The sequence below is a fragment of the Pyrus communis genome, chromosome 3 (genome assembly GCF_963583255.1).
Source record: "Pyrus communis chromosome 3, drPyrComm1.1, whole genome shotgun sequence".
In the NCBI taxonomy this organism is placed as follows: Eukaryota; Viridiplantae; Streptophyta; class Magnoliopsida; order Rosales; family Rosaceae; genus Pyrus; species Pyrus communis.
Window position 1 is genome coordinate 25,775,516 of NC_084805.1, and position 23,457 is coordinate 25,798,972.

Genomic DNA, 23,457 nt, shown 5'->3' on the forward strand with positions numbered 1-23,457 from the left:
GGTCTCACTCACCGAGCAAAAGCAATTTATCATTGGAAGTGGTCCTTTTAATTAATCACATCATTTCAGTTCATTATGTACACACCTTTAAGATTATGCATGGGTGGGACCTATTTATTCTTGATAGACTAATAGGATTTGGATTTCATCTGAATTCTTTTTGTGAGGATACTAGGAATTCTCACATCTCATCCATTCTTCGTACATCATGTGATCATAAATTATATTGATTTTTTATTTAAAATTAAACATAAACGTTACCTAATGATTTTTTACCGCACGATGTACAATAAACGGATAGAATGTGAGGATCCCTAAAATCCTCACAAGAATTCTCACAAAGAGAATCCGGAGAGGATCCTCACTAATTATTCTTTTTGTAATAGTCAGTATCATAATGAAGCTTAACAATATGGCATCTTCTGTGCAGTACTACTAAATGGCCACGGGTTTAACCATTTAGTATCTATACTCAGTAAGTGGCGCTGCTGCTATAAGCCTATATATTATATTACCATTTGTTCCTGTGTTCGTTTGCAGAGAATAATGCATGCGAGCGTTGATGATGTGTTAAAATTACACTAGAGAACTGGCTTGAAACTGAATATATACATTAAGGTGCTTCTTGATCATAATTACATAAAATTAATTAATTAACCAAAAAACTTAATCAGTGAGTTGAGTTTGAGTTCATGCTCATGTGTGGGCTGAGAGAGAGAGAGCGCGCGCACACTATTCCCCTTCACACACACACACACACACACACACATATATATATATACATATATATATCATGGACCTAATTAAGAGGGGATAACACAATGACCGTTTGTATGAAAAAAAATAAGAAGCTGAGAGAGAGAGAGCGCGCGCGCACTATTCCCCTACACACACACACACACACACACACACACACACATATATATATATATATATATATATATATATATATATCTTGGACCTAATTAAGAGGGGATAACACAATAGATGACAGTTTGTATAAAAAAAAAATAAGAACGACCATTTGGTCTAGTAGAATCGAGTCTCTAATTAGTTGAATTATGCCCTAAATTCAAATCTCATGTGACTGCTGTTAATGGAAAAAAAAAAATATAAAGGGGGACAAATACTAGATTGAAAATGTTAAAGAGACAATGTTTTTAGACCACATGATGTGATCTAGAAAATATGTATATTGGTTGGTCTCTCTAGCATCACCAATAGTATATATATACACACAAAGATAACTCATTACATTTCGTGGTCATATAAAGGTATGAATTGAGCAATGCTAGGAAGGCTAAATGTGTAGACTAAATTTTGTAAACTAAATGATTTGGAAGTTGATAATTGAATTATTACTAAAATTTTGATTAATGTGCGTATTTTTTTATTATTCACTCATAAATTAGTTTGCAAATTTAGTCTTTCTAGCATTACTCAGTATAAATTAATCAAAGAAGAAATCATAAACCTTTTGCATGTTTCCACTAAGGTCAAGTAACAGCAATCTTACTAATTTTGACGATGCACAGAAAAGAATAATACGGAATTGTTTCTGCACCTGCTCCAGATACATACATATATGCTGTACGTGTGTGTGTGTGTGTGTGTGTAAGTAATAAGTACATGTGCACTAATCCATCGAATTGGTTGAGAGCAAACTAGCACCTTTGTTAGTGCCTGAAGGATTGATCCAATATCTGTCATATCAGTACGTACGGATTTCACCCTAGCGGCTGCTTGCTTTGTTTCAATTTCATCATGCATCTAACAGTCATCAGTCATATTCCTAACCCTAAACCTTATTTACCAAACAAGGAGAAAAATCCTAAACCCTAGTTGGAAGGTGGCTACATCCACATGTGCTTCATCAGCTTTAGTGGGTTTCCATCGTGTCTAAGCGTCATGAAAAAAAAACGCAGTCTCTTGTCACTTATGCGAAGCATGCGTGCCGTAGGTGATGGAGGTTGAGCATACTCGAGTCGATGCAAAATCCTTTTTTTTTTCTTTTTTTTTTTCTGTCAGAAATTAACAATATTGCCAATGACAACATCGATTACGTACTTGAAGATAATGGAAATAATCACGTGCAACGTATTTTATGTTTCGTGCATATTCTTCGACATAAATGCTAAGGAAATCAAAATTTTAAACTATATTTTGCATATGACATGATGTTCCAACCATCAACCGTTAAATCATGGAGTTTACAAAAAAATGGTTTAAAATTTGGATAATACTAGAGAGACTAAATTTGTAGACAAAATTTTAGAAACTAAATTATATAAAAGTTGATGATTGATTTATTACTTAAACGTTGATAATGTGCTCATTTTTATTGGTAACACATCATTTAATTTGTAAATTTAGTCTCCAAATTTAATTTTCCTAGCATTACCCTTAAAATTTTGATCTCTCCAGAATCACCCTTCTTCAACACTACTACTCACTATATTTAATGTCACTAAGTCGCATGCATCTTTTCGCACTCTGCGAACTTGCAACGAACAAATAAAATGGATATTAAACCCAAAGCTCTGATATCATGTTGAATATATACCGATTTAAAACATTGAATTGCCTGGAAATATGTTTACAATGTATTTTAGGTGATTTACAGATGTTTCTCGACGAGCATCGATAACAAAAAAGACTGAAATGCTTGAGGCTTGAGCACCGATCTTGAAAATGTTGCAAAGATTTGCAGAGCACGTCCAAAGTGAATGTGCGCGTGCGAGAGAGAGAGAGAGAGAGAGAGAGAGAGAATTTTTGTAATATTTTAAGTAACCCTATTCACATAAAAAACATTAGGGTTCACTATTTGATTGGTGGAAGTGTGGATCCAATATCTGAAATAGGGATGTACAAATTTAAGTTCAATGTTGGGTATGATGAACTGTCATCATACTAATTTGTTTGGGTTCTGGACTATGTGCATGAATGAACATGGAGGTTGGGGGAGGTCCAGACGTACCCTTTAGATTGACATTAAACTTGAGCATGATAGAAGATGGCCAATTCTGGTATCTTGAATGTGATCATTGTGGCATGGAAACTATATACATTGCCTCCATTCTTGTTTGTTTTTCTATTTGGTTATTGAAACTTCTAAAAAGTCATAATGCACTCTTGCATTACCCGAGTCTACCATCTAATGACTTGTTTTCTAATTAACCTTCACGCACAGCTAGCACCGACACATTTTTCAAAGATCTAGAAATGCTATACACAATTAAAGGTATAAATTCTGAAATTGTGCATCGGTTAATATAATTCGAATAAAAGAATTTAAAATAAGAGATTAGTGCAGAATGACTTTTGAGATGAAGAAGTTTGTCATCATTAAAAAGAAATAAGTGGTTCTCAGAAACTTATTTTAACAAGTCCCCCATGGCATTTCCTTTTTCCTCTTTGCTCTTAAGTAACTAATCCTTCACCTTTGCAACTAGGTTTGAGATGATTTCTATAAAAAAAATAAAAAATAAAAAATAAAACCTTCAATGCGCTCCTTCTCAACATGCTTTTATGACAAGACTCCAATCCCATGAAAATGTTAAAAAGCTAGAACCCATCATTAAATTGGGAGTATGATTCCCATGAAAATGTTAAAAAGCTAGAACCCATCATTAAATTGGGAGTATGATTCCCCTCCGGTCCTCTCTTCTCTCACTTTCTTTTTTTCAATCTCTCTTGATAAAGAAGTCAACATCAGATGTTGATATGATTTAATCGTAACCGTTTAAATACAAGGTTTTTTTTTTTTTTTTTCTCTTTATAAAGAAATCAACACTAAATATTAACGTAACTTAATCGTAATCCTTCAAATAGGAGGTGATTGAAAATGAGAGAATTCTACTCCATTACATAAAGTTTGAGCACTAGATAGATAGATTTGTTTTTTGGTCGAAGATAGATCGATAGTGTCTCTTGTCCCTCTTGAATTAGATATGGCTAGTCTTGTCTTCTTGAATCAATTAAGGTAAGAGAAGTGACTGGCCCTAGTCTTATTTCATTTGATTGAGACTTCTTATGCGGGATAAAATACATCAATCAGTGGCAATCAGCTGCTCCTCCGCTAGCGCTACTGTGATGAAACCCTATTTCAAAGCAAGATTTTCCACCCCAAGAATCTCTCCAAAAGCTAAATTGATGACGATATATATGAAATAATTGACGTCTAATTTACAAACAAGTGTAAACGCCGTTGGATAATAATTTTGTTTTTAATTTTCAGTTTTAATTTTATTTTTTATACTTTTTTGAAAACTGAAAATTAAAAATGGTTACCAAATAATTTTTCAATTAATAAATTCTTATTTCAATGTGTAGTTTCAATCTATGATCTACCAAAATCTTAAACTGACACACCCTGACCAAAATCAAGGCGTGCTGACGAAATATGCTAACGGCGTCAGATAAAATTAACGGTATATGCTGTTATTTAACGAAATATTCCTTAACGCCGTTAGGGAATCTGTCAGTGTGCCAGGCACGTGCCTTGGCTAGTGCGTGAGGGGGTGTGGGAACTTAGAAAATTATTCTAAAAATATAGGGATGTTCATGGGGTTGAGTAGGCCACGATGGTATATTCAAATACCCCAATTGAGCAACGTATGAGAAGTTATTACATAGTTTTGGTTATGTGCTTAAAATAACGTTAAAATAGTTGTTTCACATAGGTGAGACGTTTCCAGAGGACGAGTGCAGTCAGGCCAGGCTCAGGGGTTACAACCTTGCCACATATCAGTGAGTGGGCTTTTGGTTTTCAGTATATATATATATGCTTAGTATTTTTCCCAGAAACTCATTTAAATGGACTTATGTTTTGAAATGACATGCCAAATATTTTATACTTAGAATATGCATTTAGTAGTTGCACATATTTATTTTTGACGCTGCAGAAGCTCAGGTAAGTGTCAGATGAATTTATAGATTGTGGATGTGAGTTACATGATTATGTTGAGATGTATTATAGCTCATAAACCTACACCTCGGTGTTAGTGCTCCCGCCCATGGTAAGGGCACAGTCCTTCACGTGATGTTCACCTCCCGCACCATACGCTCACCTTGGATCCAAGTTAGATGCACAGTCCTGTCGTACAGACCACTATAGGTGGTTCCAACTCGTAGATGACCCGCGATCATTCACACAGTCTTCACGTGATCATAGCACTTGAGCGTATTTATTTACACCCAGTCCTGTCGTACAGACCACTTTAGGTGGTTCCGACTCGTGTGCAGGCATATTTCTTGAGCTATTGGCTGAGCCGTACAGGTCATGTTAGGTGACTCCGGCTAGATAGATGAGTTATAGATTCAACCGTACATGTCATATTAAGTGACTCCGGCTAAGATATCATTTGCATTGATTTATAACATTTGGCTTACATATTTTATGCTAAGATATTTGACATGGCATATGTGTGGATTTTGTTATTCTGAGCATGGTTTTGATATATGTATGTATTCTATTTTCTGGGAAATTATACAGGTTTTACAGCGAGGGGTTATTACCTTTGATAAGTGAATGGTTTTGAAAAGTTTTGTTTTTGCCCACGCACACTTTCTGTTTTGCGCCCCTCCAAGTTTTAGGTAGGAGTGCTTATTGGTGGCTTACGAGGAAATTGACGACGATTCTGACAAATTATCACTAATGTAGGACCACATCTGGTATTGTATAATTAGTACTTATCCTACTAGACTACACTTTGGCTACCTATGCTCTAATTATTGTGTAACCACACTTAAATATCGGGATTGCACTTTTATTTGCTTAGTGTAAATTAGTTAGCTTGGTTCTTAGTTATTCACATTTCTTTATATCATTATCATTTCCACACTGCGCACATTGCTACGTCACCTTCACGTGACGGCCAGCACACCTTGATTTTGGTCGCCGCGGCGCAGGGGAGGGGGGTGTGGATTGTTACATCCCACATCACCCAAGGAAGTGGATCATGTAAGCCTTATATGTATATTCTCATCTCTACCTAGCACGAGGTTTTTGGGAGCTCACTGGTTTCGGGTTCCATTGGAACTCCGAAGTTAAGCAAGATTGGGCTGGAGGAATCCCAGGATGGTGATCCCCATGTGAAGTTGCTCGTGAGTTCCTAGAAACAAAACCGTGAGGGCATGGTCAGGGCCCAAAGCAGACAATATCTTGTTACGGCAAAGTCGAGCCCGGGATGTAGAAGGGCCCGGGGCGAGATGTGACATAAACGCTAAACCAAGATCCTAGCGATGACCTCATCTTGTTAGGCTTGTTTTATGAAGGCATTAACCATATTATGATGATGCAGCAGCATAATTCATTTTGGATATAACTGAAATAGAACGTTTATAAGCAGACTTCATCCTTAAATTGCACTGTTGTAAAATTGATCTTGTTGTTGCAGTTTGTATTACTGCAAGTAATGGCCATCATGATTAGTATAAATAAAGTCACAAAGCCAAGGCAACATACATCAAGCTACAACGGTTGAGCCCCTTTTCTCTATCTCTCTCTGTCGTCCCAATCTCTCTCCTATCTCTCAAATATTATTTACAACAACACTTCTTAATCAGAAATTGTTGTCTTCTCAATCAGAGGTATTATACAATACCTCTGGTATTGTATAATTAGTACTTGTCCTGCTGGACTGCACTTTGGCTACCTATGCTCTGATTATTTTGTAACCACACTTAAATATCGGGATTGCACTTTTATTTGCTTAGTGTAAATTAGTTAGCTTGGTTCTTAGTTATTCACATTTCTTTATATCATTATCATTTCCGCACTGCGCACATGAATACGTCACCTTCACGTGACGGCCAGCATACCTTGATTTTGGTCGCAGGGGGGTGTGGATTGTTACATCTCATATCGCCTAAGGAAGTGGATCATGTAAGCCTTATATGTATATTCCCATCTCTACCTAGCACGAGGCCTTTTGAGAGCTCACTGGCTTCGGGTTCCATTAGAACTCTGAAGTTAAGCGAGATTGGGCTGGAGCAATCCCAAGATGGGTGACCTGCCTATGAAGTTGCTCGTGAGTTCCCAGAAATAAAACAGTGAGGGCATGGTCAGGGTCCAAAGTGGACAATATCATGCTACGGCGGAGTCGAGCCCAGAATGTGGAGGGGCCTAGGTCGGGATGTGACATAAACGCTAAACCAAGATCCTACCGATGACCTCATCTTGTTAGGCTTGTTTTATGAAGGCATTAATCATATTATAATGATGCAGCAGCATATTTCATTTTGGATATAATTGAAACATAACGTTTATAAGCGGACTTCATCCTTAAATTGCACTGTTGTACATTTGATCTTGTTGTTGCAGTTTGTATTATTGCAAGTAACGGCCATCATGATTAGTATAAATAAAGTCACAAAGCCGAGGCAACATTAATCAAGCTACAACAGTTGAGCCCCTTTTCTCTATCTCTCTATGCCGTCCCGATCTCTCTCCTATCTCTCAAATATTATGTACAACAACACTTCTCAATCAGAAATTGTTGTATTTTTCATTCCTTCATATGTTTACAGTCATACCAAAGGAAAAACAAAAAGGCCTAGGGTACATGCATACAGTGGCGGATGGACTAAGGGGCAAGGAAGGTCAGCTGACCCCGAACTTCCATGAATGTCCACAGATAACTTGGGTGCTGCCATTTTGACAATTGGAGTTGGCTTCATACATGGTCTCCAACTGTTTGATAAAATGCTTGAAAGAAGAGTCTCTCTTCTTATTATTAATTTAAAAAAATATATTAAATGACCAAAACTACGTCATTTTAGGCCATGTTAGTTTAATACACACAAAAAAAAAAAAAAAAAAAAAAAAAACACCACCAACAGCCAAAAAAGTAATAATAATTATGTGTATTTGATAATTACATTACTTTAGTTTTACCAGTTGCTACAGCTTCAATGAAGAGAGTCATTTGTGCTATGAATATTGTGAAGAGTCCATTGCATAACTGAATGCGAGATCAATGATTAAGTGATAGTATGATGGTTTATATTAAAAGTACTATTTTTTCTTCCGTTGATAATGAAGCTATGATGGAGAGTTTTCAAAATATGAAAACGCATTGTTACTATTGTAACTTGTATTGTTATTTGTTATTTAAGTTATGAATAATGAAACTATGATTTAGTTTTTATGGTTATTATGTGTCTAAAAAATGTTTGCGGACTTTTACATGTGACCCCTAGATCCACCACTGCATCCATACATGTGTATGACACAGGTAAACCAATTGACAACAAACAAGAACGAAAAAGCGTTTATGATTGGCACTGTAACTTTGAACAAACAAGAACGAAACATCAACAGAAACTCATAGAATACATCTGACGAACGAAACCCAACTACGACAATAGATTATGCCTTCGCTTTTCCAGCCTGGAGTGCTTGAGCCCTCTGCTGTAATTTTAAAATCTGCAAGATAGAAGGTATTATGGAAGCAATTAATGTTGAATTACGGATAGGATACAGTGATACGATACGACACGGTGATACAAAATAAAAATATATTCTTTCAAACATATTTAACACAGAAATATATAAATTCAAGTTCATTTAATTTGTTGGAGAAGAAAAGTTGGAAATCTAATCCTCTTTTCATACAAAGAAGAAGCGTGAGAGTTATATTCATTGTTCAATTAGAAGCACTCTTTGTATTCATCAAATTTTAACGAAGGCTTTGTTTCCTATTCATTTTCTCATCTTAATTTATCATGTGAAAGTGTAAAGGTATTCTAAAAGCCGGATACTTGTAATCCGAATGTGGGATATGCCTATCCATTAAGTCAAAGCCGTATCAGTTGACCATGATAGGTATCCAAGAGTATCCGACAAGTATCGGATACGGGATACACGACCAAACTAAAGTATTTGTGCTTCATAGGCGTATAGCTCTAATAAATCCCTCAAATGCTATAGATATATTATCACGACTGAATCAAAGCCAGAGACCATATGAACAACTCTGGCACTATAAAAGAGCAGTTAAGGTGCAGAGAAAAAGGAAAAATACAAACCGTTTCTTTCTTGCTATTTTGCTTCTCTTCCAAATCTTGAAGAGTAGTATCCAGCCGCTTCCTGTTGCGCAGAATAAATATAGTTATGCCAGAAGTTAAACACGAGTCCGATCAGTATAAAAACAATGGTAGGAAGAAAAGGGATAAACTAGACATAATTGTCATATAAGCACCCAAATGCAAAAGTTGGGAAACCATCTATCCAACCCACATATATATCGCTACAAGGTCAATCCCAAACCGGAAAATGTAGTGGACAACTGGTGTAAGATTCATTTAATAGCTCCCACGAAAAAGGTTTCTCATGATAAGCCTAGGCACATAATGCACAGCATCAGAGAACATTATTCATTCCTCTCCCCTTTTCTGGGTTCCCAAAAACTCACGTTCCTTCAGTTACAACTTAGGCGTAGAGTTACTCGTATGAAGGCAATCAGCATGAAGACATTGAACAACATTCCCTTATTAAATAATGCACATCCTTCCCAAGAATTTGGACATCACTTGTCCCAATGGACACAGACTTCATTTTGTAAAAACTAGGCGTCCTGTTTTATAGTGAGCCTTTCAGCATCCAGGAAACCGATTTTTTTAACTGAACCCCAGGTCCTTCCCCATCTAGTGGGGAGAAAATTACCCTTAAAGAAATTTGTTTGTTGATGGTTTGGAATTTAGACTAACAATCATAAACTGCATATAACCAAACATGGGAAACTCAGAAACATATTCATTTTCCGAACAGAAAAGGCTTAGGTTAGGTTCATTAGCTTCCATTTTAAAATACCGCTTTCCAGCATTGCGATCAATGATCAAGACCTATCACTTGAAATATAATAGTTGGAATTTTAAATCTACCAAAACAGAACCAATTCATTCGACCAAATTCTAACATTCAACCCAAACTCTCCCCTTTATCATAAAATTCTGAAATCGTTCACAAAACCTAGGTTAAATCACATTTTGTGCAATTGATCTTACAAGTTTTCTCGAAATGATTGATTTTGAGGATTATCTAAGAAACCTAACACGAACTTTAAAATCCGAAATGATATCCTAAACTGCGAAAAAAATTGCGATAGTAGAACACAAACCATAATACAAATAATAAATGAAACAGATCGAGAAGCATACAGTTCCGCTGAGATGTATTCGATTCTCTTTCGCACATTGGCCCTAGCCTCTGCCAAATCCTGCTTCACAAGAACCGGACCTATCAACTTGAAGACATTGGCGTCTTCGCTGAGGAGATCCAATTCCTACAAGCACAAGCAATCACATTACCAACACAACAAAAACTCAATCGTTAACCGATAACCGCGAGCTTAGGAAAACCACAACAAAGCCCATTTGCTTCCAACTAAGCGAAAGTTAACATTTTTCAGATATCGGTAGTCAACAGCGTTAGCTGAACTCGTTTTCCCGGTAACCAAACACAAAATAGAGAAAACGCAATCGAGAAAGAAGAAGACCTTGAGGACGAGCTCGTTCTCGCCGAGCTGTATAGTGTACTTCTTCCTCACCTGGTGGTTCTTTGAAATATCTGAAGGAGCAAAAATGCCACGCTAGGGTTTTACAGGTTCAAGTGAACTGTATATACATATACATAAATATATATATAAGTATACGACTTGCCTTTTTGGATTTTGCTGAGATCGTTAGCTTTGGCCTCCAATTCGCCCTGAAGCTCCCGAAGAGCTGACGACGACGCCATTGATTTTGTTGCTATGGCTTTCTTCTTTTTCTTCTTCTTCAGCGTCCGAGCTTTTGTCTCTCGCTTTTCCTTCCGGTTTTTTGTTTTAGATCCGGTTCAGTGTGATATGGGCCTGTGAATTATATTTGGGCCATATTTCAATATGTTTGGTAACAAACGTTGGGCCTTTTTGGGTCAATAAATGAACTTTGAGCTTGGGCTATTTACCATTGCCGATACAGTAGGCCCAATTGGGAGCATGGTAGCTGAACTAGATAGGAGGAGGGAGAGTTCGGCTAAGCTACACAATGAGCAGCCTAATTTGGTATTGAATTCTCCATCCACGAGATTCGAACCTAAGATCCCTCACTCCTCAGCGAAGAGGAATACCACCAGACCGCAGAGAGGCTGGGCTTAAAGTTTTAGGAATGCTTGATATGGTTCGGCACGACCTTGATAGGATCCACCAACACATGTGAATCTTATTTACATTAAAGAGATGGTACAATATGTGGTAATAGTAGTTTTTTTTTTTTTCTTTGAACAAACGATATTATCTACACTAAAGGGGAGGGGGTTAGCTTAGTCACACAATGGGTTAGCAATAATGTGGTTCAAATTCGCATTTGGAGAAAATTGAACCTAAGACCTGTCACTTACAAGTGAAGAGGAATACCACTAGACCATAGTACTAAATTTATATTTGTAGTGCAAAGCATGACATGAAGCACGATTGGGTTGGTCTTTGATGTATTAGGCGGACCATTGTTGATCCATTTTACATTTTTAGTATAAATATGAGAGTATTGTTATTGACACTCAACAAACGTCATTCTACACATTTTATCAATTTTTATTTGCGATTTTATAAATTTAGAATATAAAATGATACTTTTGGAGTGTGAAAGCTTATTTCAAAATTGTTTTCGGATTTTCATACTTTTTTTTTATCTTTTCTGCACACCGATTATTTCAGCTATATAAATGTGTTTTAATTTATTCCATATATTTTAGAATTGAAGATAAAAATCACTTTATCGCCGATGGTCATAGATAATAGGATTAAAGTCAATGTTAGTAAAAGAAGAAATAAAACTTCGTTCGATGTGTGTGTACATACTGAATAGTTCATATCAGTTTTAAATTTTGCGTTGGGAGGACAAACGAATAAATAAAATCACGAGTGCTTTGAGCACTGTCAAAACATGAAACGGCGCAAGTTCTCGGGGGCCCGCCGCAAAAACCACGTTTCTCAAAACACGGCATTATGTTTGAAAAGTTGATGTGTTTTTTTTTTTAAATAAATGATATTATCTAAATTAATAAAGAGATGATGTGCTTAACCTTACAATGAGCTAGTAATAATGTGATTTTCAAATTCAAATTTCGCGAGAATCGAATCTAATACCTCTCACTTACAAGCAGGGTCAACATATCGGGCAGGGCAACGGTCCATGGTCCAAAAAAATTGGGGGCACCAAAATTATTAGGATGATATATTTATGTATGTTTTTTTAAGAGTAGAAATTTATAAAATTTGCTTTACTGACAAAGAAATTTAACTAGAATTTGTGGTTTTGTTGTTTAAAATTAATGAGGAGGTCTTAGATTCAAACATCATATTTGCTACATTTCAATTTTTACAAATTTCTTTTCATAATAGTATAACTTTATAAAATTTGGTTAAATGATCAAGAAGTTTAATTAGAAGCAATAGTTTTTGTTGTTTAAAATTAACGAGAGATTCTAAGTTCAAAATGCTATGTGCATGTTTTTTTTTTCTTTCAATTTTTACAAATTTTGTTTGGCTGTTAATTTATTTACTAGCTAGTAGCTATTTGGGTTATTATTTTTAAACATCTGTTCAAATTCAAGTCTAATCTTCAACAAATAATAACGCGTAGACTAATTTTTTAGACCAAATTTGCAAATAATATTATGTGTTGTCAAAATGTTTAATTTAGTGTTCATTCATTACTTATACATATCCTTAAAGACTCAAAAACATATTTGTTTTTTGGGAACTTTAACGAAAAGCTCGCATTACTGTTCACTTTAATGAAAAACTACATTTGTACATTAAGAAGTCAATCCTGATACTATTCACTTTACCCTTTATTTTGTCATTATAGTTAAAAATAAAAGTTTTCAAGCCATTTTCATTAGTTTTCCTTTATTTTTTTAGTCTTATATTAATGAGGTTAGTAAATAAAAACAAATACCTCATGATTTATACAAAAACACTTTAAAAGTTTAGATGGAAAACAAAACTTTTATCTACTTGTAAGCCCGAAGTTTTTTTTGTTTCCTCATCTCGATACAAAATAAATTAGTTATTTTATGTTTCTAAATTATTGAGTGTGAAGTGTTTCACTAAGTATTTTATCGATGTCTTACTTGTGAAAACAAATAATATTTTTTTATATGAAGTGAGGGCACATTTTTTGGCATATCCCTAGGCTTCAAAAATCTTTGGACCGACCCTGCTTACAAGCAAGGAGAAATATCACTATGTGACAAAAGTTGATGTTATTTGCACCTTAATTTTGAATTCATTTGAAAGTATTTTTACAATGACTGAAAAAAATCAAGTAAGTGCTTCCTATTTTAAGTGTTTTTTGGGATTCACTTGAATTTTTATTAAGAATTGATTTTCAATTTTTTTTACCAAAAACGCTTTTAATCATTTTAGTATCACTTTTAAACAAGCGCCTTAACGTTTGACACTCTTCTATATTTTTTTATCGTCAAATTGAATGAATTAAACAAAATTAATAGACAAAAATAAAAGGATTCGGTGTGTGTGAGTAGCAGTACCTTATAAAAAATTGAAAAACAAAATTCAAAGGTGGGAACGGCAGGAAGACTTTAGTTTTTCTATTTTCTTTTTATTTTCCCGAAAATTCTGAAACGAAAAAAGTCGAGGACTGCTGTCCTTTTTGTCAAATAAATGATATTAAAGTGCAAAACTTTGATTAAAAAATGTAAATCCCACTTAAGAACTAAAGAATAAAGACGACTGAAGTCGAATCTTTTAGATAAAAGGACACTCTCTGAGTCTCTCCCTCCTCACTGCTTACTATAAACTCACTCAGCAACGCGTTGCACAGAGAGAGAGAGAGAGAGAGAGAGAGAGAGAGTCCAGTCTGTCCAGAGAGAAAAGATGGGTCGGAGCTCCACATTACCCAAATGGGTCTTACCGACTTTGCTTCTTCTCGGTCATTTGGCAGCTCAAATCTCGGCGGAAGATGGTACGTTTTCTGGTTTCTCTCTGTTTCTCGTTTTCTCTCTTAATTTTTCGAAGCATTTTGCTGTTTTCGTTTTTTCCAACTCCTAAGATCTAATTAGTATTATTTGGGCTATAAGATTTCATGGGTTTGTCGTGAATCATCGAGTTGCATTTAGTTTAGTTAATGACGGACTGTTTAGTTTGGTTAATCACCGCTCTTGATTAGAACTTTTCCGGTTATCTCAGAGCAAATCCAACTCCTGTACTAATCCGGGCTCATTTTTCACTGCTCTGGCTCACCAAAATCACTTTAATTTTCACAAAGTATGACCAATTAGTGTAACCCCCCCCCCCCAAAACAAATACTTCCCGCCAGGAGAAGTAGAGTGAACTCCGGTCACGAAGGTTTTCACACCAAAGTTCTTAGTTTAGGGCTTTTAACTAAAAGCTCACGGTACTGTTTATTTTAACGAAAAATTATATTTTTTCAATTCCAATATTATTCATTTTACCTTTTATTTTGTTCTTATCATTAAAACTTAAACTTTTAAGCTTTTATTATTAGCTTTTCTTAATTTTTTTTCTCAGTTCCTGCTTTTTGCCTGCATTTTCTTTGATGCTTTTCCAAAGTTCAAATCTCGTTGGCTTATTAGTCTACGACCTGGTTTGGTATTGAGGTGATTCTGAAAAAAGCTGTTATAAAAAAAAGTTGGGAGCTGTTTTTATGTTTGTTAAACACTCAGCTTCAGCTTTTTTTCACAGTTTTGGATAAAAAAAAACCAAAAACAAGAAGCTGCAAAACCAAGCTTTGAAAAACCGACTTTTTTTCACATCTGTTTTACATAAAAGTTTACCAAACACTCTAATACTGTTTTTTTTTTTCAAAAGCACTTTTATAAAAAAGTTTACCAAACACTCTGCTGCTTTATTTTACAGCTGCTTATTCTCACAGTACAGCAGAATCAGCTTTTTTTAAAGCACAGCAATACCAAACCAGCCCTTAGAATGGTCCTGGATTGGTGTAACTTTTCACTTTTAGGTCGTGACAATGAAAATCGATATAAGTAGTCCATCATAAATCATTTTTATATTTTCGTGAAAAATATGTCACTATCTTTATTTAAGTGTCACGTGAACAACCTTATGGTTATTTTTTAATAATATTTTTGTCAAGCCAATTTCTCAACTTAACAAAGATATTGACATATTTTTTACAAAATGATCCGAATAATTATAAATTAAAAGATCACTTCTATTATTTTTTAAAAAACTAAAGTTAAAAAATGTTTATCAAAAAAAATACCAAAACTAAAGTAAAAAAATTACATTAATTTTAAAAATTATTTTGACTGAAAAGCCAATCTCTATTTAAATGTGGTAATGCAGTGTTGTTTTTTCATATATTTTTGGGTACAGACTGCATTTGGTAATTTCCAAGGAAGACAGCTATATTTTGCATCAAAACCTTAGGCCTTAAGAAGATTGGTTAAATTAGTAGATGGGTTAAATTAGTAAAAGTACTAGGAAGATGGCTATATTTGCTCTACAGTTAGTTTACGTTTTCACCCATTTGTCCGTCACAGAGTAGGTGAAAATGTCTAAATTAACCCAAGTAAATCCGGATTCGCGCCCAATTTCTGGCGCATTTTTCCCCGTATTTATACAAGAGGACAAAGTACCTTTCCGTAAAGGTCACTGACCCTATAAACAATGCATAGCTGTCCCTTCAGATCACCAAACCCAAATCGCCACCCCACATGGTGTTTGGTGTCCGTAAAAAGAAGGTCCTTTTGTAGGGTCCACGCGCTCAACTCAAAGTTTTTTCCTTTTCCCCCACATTTTTTTCGGTTAAGATTAAATTATGTTAATATTTTATATTAATTTTTTTATAAAAATAATAAGAATATAAAATACTAATTTTTTAATTAATTTTTTTTGACGAAATATAATTGGGGAAAATACCACCAGCCGACACAGTTTTGTGTTGGAGTGGGCAAATCCATGCATAATTCACATGGTTGATGAATATGGCCTACATTTCTAAATCGACGTCGTTTATTGCAGGGCCAGTGCCAAACGGAGATTTTGAACTGACTCCATCAGGCGGCTTTTCAAAGGAGGGCATAGTAGACGGACCCGCCGGTATCCCCAACTGGAAAGCAAACGGCACCGTTGAGCTGGTGGAGTCCGGGCAGAAACAGGGTGGGATGATCCTCATCGTACCGCAAGGTAGACACGCGGTGAGGCTCGGAAACGACGCCGAAATAAGCCAGCAGGTGAAGGTGGAGAAGGGGTCGATATACTCGGTGACTTTCAGCGCGGCTCGCACGTGCGCACAGCTGGAGTCGTTGAACGTGTCCGTGCCACCTGCGTCGCAGACGATAGACCTACAGACCTTGTACAACGTGCAGGGGTGGGACCCCTACGCTTGGGCCTTCGAGGCGGAGGAGGATAATGCGATGTTGGTCTTCAGGAATCCCGGCATGGAGGATGACCCCACCTGTGGGCCCATCATTGATGACGTTGCTATGAAGAGGCTCTTTACCCCTGATAGGCCCAAAGGTATGAATCTTCCCACCAAAACCGCTTTATTCTTCAACCCTACTGGCCCACACCATAGGATCCATTATGTGGGGGCTTGTTTGATGACTTTCAAAGCTCTCGATCCAAAGTTTGACCTAGGTGACAAATCCAAAGTTCTTTTCTTGTCAAGTAAGTGCGGGTGGGTTGAACTTAAATAATAGACGAGATAATACTGTGACGATATCTTATATCAGTTACGAAATATCATGATATAGAGCTTTAATAGATTCCTTACTCCATTGTAATACATTCTTTTTTTTTTTTTTTGCTCATCGCATGATTAGTCACGCAACGAGATAATGACAGGTGAACAATTTTATCGTGTATGATTGATGGGCCTAAGGTTTGCGTTTGAATACGGGCTTCAGTTCGAGAGGACATTGAAGTCCGTAGCTGTATAATTGGGTTAGTGGATGATGATTTGAATGCGTCGTTTAGATTGACAGTCGAACAGAAAATTGCAATGTGATAGAAGATTAACCTATTTGTTGACTGGGGTTATAAGCTTTTTGGGTTTACTAATTAGTGGTTACTATTTGCCATATTTTGTGCAGACAATGCAGTGATCAATGGTGATTTTGAGGAAGGACCATGGATGTTCCCAAACATCTCACTCGGAGTCCTGCTCCCCACCAACCTTGACGAAGAAACTTCGTCCCTACCTGGTTGGATCGTCGAGTCCAACCGGGCTGTTAGGTACATAGACTCGTACCATTACGCAGTGCCACAAGGAAAACGGGCAATTGAATTGCTGTCTGGAAAAGAGGGCATCATTTCCCAAATGGTTGAAACTTCACCAAACAAGCCCTACACCTTGACCTTCTCATTAGGCCATGCTAATGACAAATGCAAGCAGCCTCTTGCCGTCATGGCATTCGCCGGCGACCAAGCACAAAATGTCCATTACGCCCCTAATTCCAACAGTACATTCCAAGCCGCCGGCGTGAATTTCACGGCCAAGGCTGAGAGGACAAGGATTGCATTCTACAGTGTGTACTACAATACCAGGACCGACGACATGAGCTCACTTTGTGGGCCTGTGGTGGATGATGTTCGAGTTTGGTTTTCTGGGTCATGGAGAAATGGGTTTGGCGGGTCAGGCCGGCTGGCGGTTGGGCTTGCTTTCTGGTTGTTTGTGTGGGTTTTGGTTTAGTTAGGGTTAGGGTTAGGGTTTGGCAAGATAAGTTTATCATATGTAACGTTTTGGTTTTAGTACGTCTACCGTGGGAGGGATTTTTGCAAACAATAGTCCCAGGTACTAAGTTTACTCTATAGTTTTCTTATTATGAATGTGAAATGTATTTTCCTTTATCCAATTTTCGTAATTTCGACCGCATAAGCTTATAGTTTCAGTGTTCTGCTTCGTCTCCAATCCCTATCGAAACATAAGTTACGAATTTATTCAGTGAATGCAATCAAGTTTAATACAAGTGTGTATGCGTAATATTGGGCATAGACTTATAGTTTCAGCGATGGAATACTTGCGTCATTCTTACGATTCTTACCAATTTGTAACGAAACACAGTTACGAATACATTCATAATTCATCCTATGCAATCAAGTTCAATATAAGAATGCATGCTTATTATTAGGCATAAACTTACAATTTCAGCGATAGAACACTTGTGCCGTTCTTATGGTTCTTAAAACCTCCAGTTCGTATGAAACATAAGTTACGAATTCATTGATTGAATGCAATCAAGTTCAAAGGATGAATGCGTACTATTGGGTCGATATCTTATCTCCAAAGTTGGATGATGCTTTGCCACTTTTTGTAATCGCACTTCACGGAGGTTACTTTGAATATGAGAGGTGATATGTACCTTAAGTTCTACCTTTATTCTTCAAAATGAGGTATAATGTTGTGGAATACAAGTTTTTAAGGTTCCTTAAGAAGCTCATAGTTGGTTTCTTCAAAATCAAATCGTATGTGATCACGTAGTTTAAAAATGAGTCGAAGATTTTAATTTTCTCGCATTGCTGTTTAAGATTTTGAAATTATATCACTTTGCACCTTTTGTCTAGTAAGTTACTTGAATTTTTATTTAATTAATGACATATCAAACATGAAACTTGTAGAACAAGTGCTATTTTTGCCCATTGACCTAAACAAACCATAAGAACAAATGAAAACAAAGGAGGGGATGAAATGACGTTAATGCCCCCGTCACACGTCATTCGTAGCACTTGCGGTGGTGGGTCTATATAAATGTGGGAAGGAGACGAAGCTGGAAGTAGGAGAAGAAAGAGCGGGGGCCTTCTGTCCCATTTGAAACCTTTGAGAGGTTCGCCCCCTCCTCTCTCTCCTCCCCTCCCCCCTCCTTCTGCTTTCCCTAAATGGAAGGCGAAGAGGGTCCCACCGTGACCACCGCCGAAACCGCCATCACCACCACCACCACCATCCCCACTGTCACCACATGCGGCACCGATTCCCCCCCACCATTCCCGCCGCACGATTCTAATGTCTCACCCGTTGGATCTCCCGATCGCGCCTCCTCTGAGATTCAACCACAGCCGTCTGATGATGACCCTGATCAATCGTCTGGGGCTGGTGGTCTCTCTGAGGATCTCAAACAGAAGATTATTAAACAGGCAAAAACCCCTCTCTCTCTGTATATATATATATATATATATATATATATATGTGTGTGTGTGTGTGTGTGTGTGTGTGTGTGTGTGTGTGTGTGTGTGTGTATCTCTATCTCTTTTTTTTGGCATGTGGAAAAGTGAACCCTAGGAGTTTCTGTTTGATTTTTAAAAGGAATATGATTTGTAGCTGATAATTGGATATTGCATAGACCTTGCAATATGCGTTGTATTGATTATGAACCCTAGAATCGCATTTATCATCCCGATTGTTTGAGTAGCTTTACGATTTTTGATATTATGCTCTTAATTCGTACTTGTTGCGGCATAAATTTCAGTAACAACTCAAAAATTGGTAAAATAAATGCAATAAAATTGTTGTGATTTGATTTCCGTTTTTCGTACGCATATAGGATAAGTTAATTTGAATTGAGTGCGTATTTGGAACCGCTTTTTGAAGCCACATTAGTATAGACCATAATATACTAATTTCTGTGCCCACTTTGCTGATCGTTAAACCAAATTTTAGTTTCACTGAAGTCGAAATTTTGACTCGTATTTGGAACCGCTTTTTGAAGCCACATTAGTATAGACCATAATGTACTAATTTCTGTGCCCACTTTGCTGATCGTTAAACCAAATTTTAGTTTCACTGAAGTCGAAATTTTGACTCACATCGAGATTTAGTCAAATAGCGAAAATGAAATGTAGATATTTCACGTAGTAACTGTTTTGCTATACTAATTCTAAGTTCTCATGTAAGGATCATTTGTCAATTCTTTGTGGATTTGCAGGTGGAGTATTATTTCAGCGATGAAAACTTGCCCACTGACAATTATATGTCGAGTATGATTAAAAAGAACAAAGAAGGTTATGGTGAGTGTTTAGTGTTATTTTTTTTTATTCAACTTAGTTTTAGTTGAATGCGTTTTTGTACCGAACTGAAGCTTGTATATCTTTTCTTCTGATTTGATTCACGTTAGCCAAATGTCTTTCCCCAATTGTACCCCAAATGGCTTCTTATTTCTTCTTCTGTGATTGATTTGCAAATTTGCAATGGCGCTTTTTATAAGACAAATGCAGGAAAAGTCATTCTAAACAAAATCTTATCGTATTATGGTATAGGTGTCTATGAACTTTGTTCACCCGTTGGTTTAATCACTTTTCCCATGTAATAGGCTAATAAAACTTTGGACGGGCATTAATTTTTTTCCAAGTGATTTATTTGAGTAATGACTCCGTTAAGAAAATAAGATAAAGGTTCGTGTGAAGAAACTCATCCTCAATCATCCAAAGTAGAATTAATCTGATGCAGATTCCTCCATTTGGCAATATAGAGTATTGAAATTACCAAGTGACAAATTGATTTGCAATTTGTTTGACTACCATGACTTCATGTGGTTGGATGTGGATCTAAACCAATCTATTCCAAGGTGTTTTATTTGTCATTTTCTAGTACATGCTTTAGGGGTGCTGAAAGTTTATAATGTTAATTATGTTTATATTAATAAAATCTGGCATTAATAGAGTAGAGGAGATGAAGGTGATGAGTAAAGCAGGTACTTCTGACGGCTTCCCTTGCCTGGATGTTTTCCTGGTGGAGCCAAATTTGGCTGTGCCGAGCATCTGGGTTGGTGTTGAATGACCATGTAACTGACTGCTGACTGATTCCTTCTCTATTCATTAAATTCTATTGCTAAATTCAGAATTAGAAATTTTTTTCGTTCCTTTGGGTTATTCTTGTTTCTAATTAGTGTAATTGCGGTGATATATCACTTCTGGGAAAGGGGGTGATTACTTCTCTGGCAGGAAGATGAGAACTTTATTAGACTTCGTTATTTCCTTATGCTGCTTGTGTATATGAGACTGTTCACCACTAGCTCAAACCCGTGTGGCATTGGTATTTGTTTATACATCAAATTGCTCGTTCTGTGTTGGTAAAAAAATCTTAGTTGTAACAAAAAGAAAAATTATTAGTTGTCTCCTTTCCTTCACCCTGTCATATTAACAGTTTTCGCTAACTTTTGGCATATTCTTTTGCAGTTCCTATTTCAGTTATTGCTTCTTTTAGAAAAATGAAGAAGCTCATTCAAGACAATTCGTCCATAGCGGATGCATTGAGGGAGTCTACCCTCCTTGTAATGTTCTTATTTTGTTCTCTTGTGAAAAATTAAGTGCAAGTTGAATCACGAATATGCTAAAAGACAAGCATAAATTTCCTTTTTGTAGGTTGTGAGTTCGAATGGGAAGAAGGTGAAACGGATTCATCCCCTTCCTTCAACTGATAACAGGGACCCAAAGGTAACCTTTTGAGCTTGATTTTGATTTTTTAATTTTTTTTTTCCTTGATTTTTGATGTATTATTTTTGGAAAACTTCAAGCATCTAATTTATGCATTATAGTGCACTGTTTTGGTGGAGAACCTGCCTGAGGATCATTCGGTGGAGAACCTTAAGACCATATTTGGTGAAGCTGGAAAGTATGTTCTTTTCCTTCTTTTTCTCCCCATGCTGTGAGCCTGTGACATTATTGTTCTCTTCATTTTTTTTATAGTAGCATGCTTTTCAATTTTTCAGAATAAAAGATTTACGCATACTTGACCCACATGCATTAGAAGCGTCAACAAAAGGTGGCAAGACTGAGAAGCTGATTAGTAATAAGGTATGGTTTCTAAACTTTATGTGCATGATTATACTTGCTAATTCTCAGAATCTGGTGATTAAGAGGATTCGGTTACCGAGATACACTATCCATGTTCGGGATTTTTTTGGTTGGGAATGTCTTATGTTTTTGTGGTCTGAGGCAACTGCTGCCTTTATGCTTATATTTGAGGTCTTTTTGGGGACAATTTTGAGATATTTGGGCAGCCTTTTGTAATGTGTATTGTTTTTTGCTGCAGTTGCATGCCCTTGTGGAGTATGATACCGTGGAGGCTGCTGACAAAGCTGTAAGTGTTTGTTCTTTTCCAACATTATCATCATCAAAATAATCATCATTTTCGTTGGGCCCAATAGCCCGGATAATCAATCCTTAGCTTACAGTTTCGTTCCTGGTGGTATGGATCAGGTCATTACTTTAAACAATGAGGGGGATTGGAGAAATGGCATGCGGGTGAAGCTTCTAAAGCAAGTGGTACTTGATCCTGACATTTTTCCTTTCTCTTTTTCTATCTTCACTTTTGGCTATAAGAAAGAGTTAATGTTGGTTTTATTTGCATCAGGGAAAGTATGGACAGAGAAAACAACCCTGGAGGGGTTTTGATTCTGAGAAGAGTAGCGGCAACAGAAGTAACGATCAAACAGGAGACGAGGAGAATCATACTGTAATTGAGAAACATAATGATGCACGGACAACTGATGAAGAGGTAAGTGGTGGTACTTTCATAGGAGTCCTTGATGGATCCAGTTCCATACAAGTCTTTTGTTACACTTGACTGGAATTAAAGTTTTGACCTTTTTCGTTCTGCCATTCTAGGACGGAGAGCGAGTTCCCAAAGAGAAAACTGGGCATAGAGGTCGAAATAGGGGGCAACCAGGAAGGCAAAAATACCGTGGGACCAATGGATTTGGTATGTCGTTGAACCAATTTTTTGAATAGGTTCTTTTCCTTTATAGACTCTATCCCCTTAATCTAACCTAAATGTTTCCCCAGGTCCTGGAACTACATCGGCCAATCACGGCATTGAACCTTCAAAGCCACCACCCGGCCCAAGGATGCCTGATGGAACCAGGGGATTCACAATGGGGCGAGGGCGGACTCCGAGCACCGCCCAGACCTAGCAAGTGGTTTGATCACCAGATCTATAGTGTTTTTGTGTTTCATAATGTTTGTGTATGTATTGCACCGAGATCTGGTAGAACCGTAGTGTGTGTGTGTACTCATGCCGGCGGACTTATGTGAATATGCATCTATCAACCGTAATCCGAATTTATGTTGAACTTTTGTTGGGTTTGTGAATCAATACTAGTGTTAAACCCCAGGTGGGCACTGGTAGTCTGCATTTCCCTTATAGGTAGTGCTATTCAATTATTCATACACCCCTATTAATTTCCGAGCATTGGATCAAAGATTCATGACAAAAGATTAACAAGGTGGTGTTGGGTGGTTTCTAGAGAAATATAGATTTGAACTTATGCAGTGGTGGACATACTATTTGATCAAATGATCTAACCAACATCTGCTATGACGTGATATTATTTAACATGCTGTCTTCAATCGATACGTTTACCTAATCGACAGGTAAATTAGGTAAAACCTAACACTAGGAGGCTTTGGGATTGTCAACTAACGAATGGCAAAAATGTTGAATTTCATTTCTTCACGACAAAAGTCAACTAAA

General features: G+C 36.7%; 3 protein-coding genes across 3 annotated transcripts; 2 read left to right on the plus strand and 1 right to left on the minus strand.

Moving 5' to 3' along the window:
* Window positions 1-8,134: 8,134 nt before the first annotated feature.
* On the minus strand, window positions 8,135-10,785 carry LOC137729347 (prefoldin subunit 6-like). The gene is made up of 5 exons (XM_068468274.1): window positions 10,663-10,785; window positions 10,500-10,570; window positions 10,162-10,286; window positions 9,031-9,091; window positions 8,135-8,428 (listed from the first exon to the last, which is right to left on the minus strand). Exons 1-5 carry the CDS (start codon window positions 10,739-10,741, stop codon window positions 8,372-8,374), a joined length of 393 nt encoding a protein of 130 aa, XP_068324375.1. The 5' UTR covers window positions 10,742-10,785; the 3' UTR covers window positions 8,135-8,371.
* A 2,963-nt stretch (window positions 10,786-13,748) lies between these two features.
* On the plus strand, window positions 13,749-17,882 carry LOC137728685 (protein BIIDXI-like). Its single transcript, XM_068467422.1, has 3 exons — window positions 13,749-13,971; window positions 16,014-16,511; window positions 17,087-17,882. The coding sequence occupies exons 1-3, from the start codon at window positions 13,884-13,886 to the stop codon at window positions 17,683-17,685; spliced, it is 1,185 nt and encodes a 394-aa protein (XP_068323523.1). The 5' UTR covers window positions 13,749-13,883; the 3' UTR covers window positions 17,686-17,882.
* Window positions 17,883-18,781: 899 nt separating this feature from the next.
* Window positions 18,782-23,060, plus strand: LOC137728027 (la-related protein 6A-like). The gene is made up of 11 exons (XM_068466902.1): window positions 18,782-19,124; window positions 19,913-19,994; window positions 21,162-21,256; window positions 21,348-21,419; window positions 21,521-21,597; window positions 21,695-21,779; window positions 22,018-22,065; window positions 22,185-22,250; window positions 22,339-22,482; window positions 22,593-22,686; window positions 22,770-23,060. Exons 1-11 carry the CDS (start codon window positions 18,870-18,872, stop codon window positions 22,895-22,897), a joined length of 1,146 nt encoding a protein of 381 aa, XP_068323003.1. The 5' UTR covers window positions 18,782-18,869; the 3' UTR covers window positions 22,898-23,060.
* The last annotated feature ends 397 nt before the right edge of the window (window positions 23,061-23,457 follow it).

Bases quoted from the DNA above. Each gene is read 5' to 3' on its own strand.
- LOC137728685 (XM_068467422.1), top strand. From the start codon at position 13,884: ATGGGTCGGAGCTCCACATTACCCAAATGGGTCTTACCGACTTTGCTT. The intron at 13,972-16,013 runs GTACGTTTTCTG...CGTTTATTGCAG, and splicing joins TCAAATCTCGGCGGAAGATG to GGCCAGTGCCAAACGGAGAT. The intron at 16,512-17,086 runs GTATGAATCTTC...TATTTTGTGCAG, and splicing joins TACCCCTGATAGGCCCAAAG to ACAATGCAGTGATCAATGGT.
- LOC137729347 (XM_068468274.1), bottom strand. From the start codon at position 10,741: ATGGCGTCGTCGTCAGCTCTTCGGGAGCTTCAGGGCGAATTGGAGGCC. The intron at 10,571-10,662 runs GCAAGTCGTATA...TTGCTCCTTCAG, and splicing joins TCTCAGCAAAATCCAAAAAG to ATATTTCAAAGAACCACCAG. The intron at 9,092-10,161 runs GTATGCTTCTCG...TCTGCGCAACAG, and splicing joins GAATACATCTCAGCGGAACT to GAAGCGGCTGGATACTACTC.
- LOC137728027 (XM_068466902.1), top strand. From the start codon at position 18,870: ATGGAAGGCGAAGAGGGTCCCACCGTGACCACCGCCGAAACCGCCATC. The intron at 19,995-21,161 runs GTGAGTGTTTAG...ATTCTTTTGCAG, and splicing joins AAAGAACAAAGAAGGTTATG to TTCCTATTTCAGTTATTGCT. The intron at 22,066-22,184 runs GTAAGTGTTTGT...GGTATGGATCAG, and splicing joins TGGAGGCTGCTGACAAAGCT to GTCATTACTTTAAACAATGA.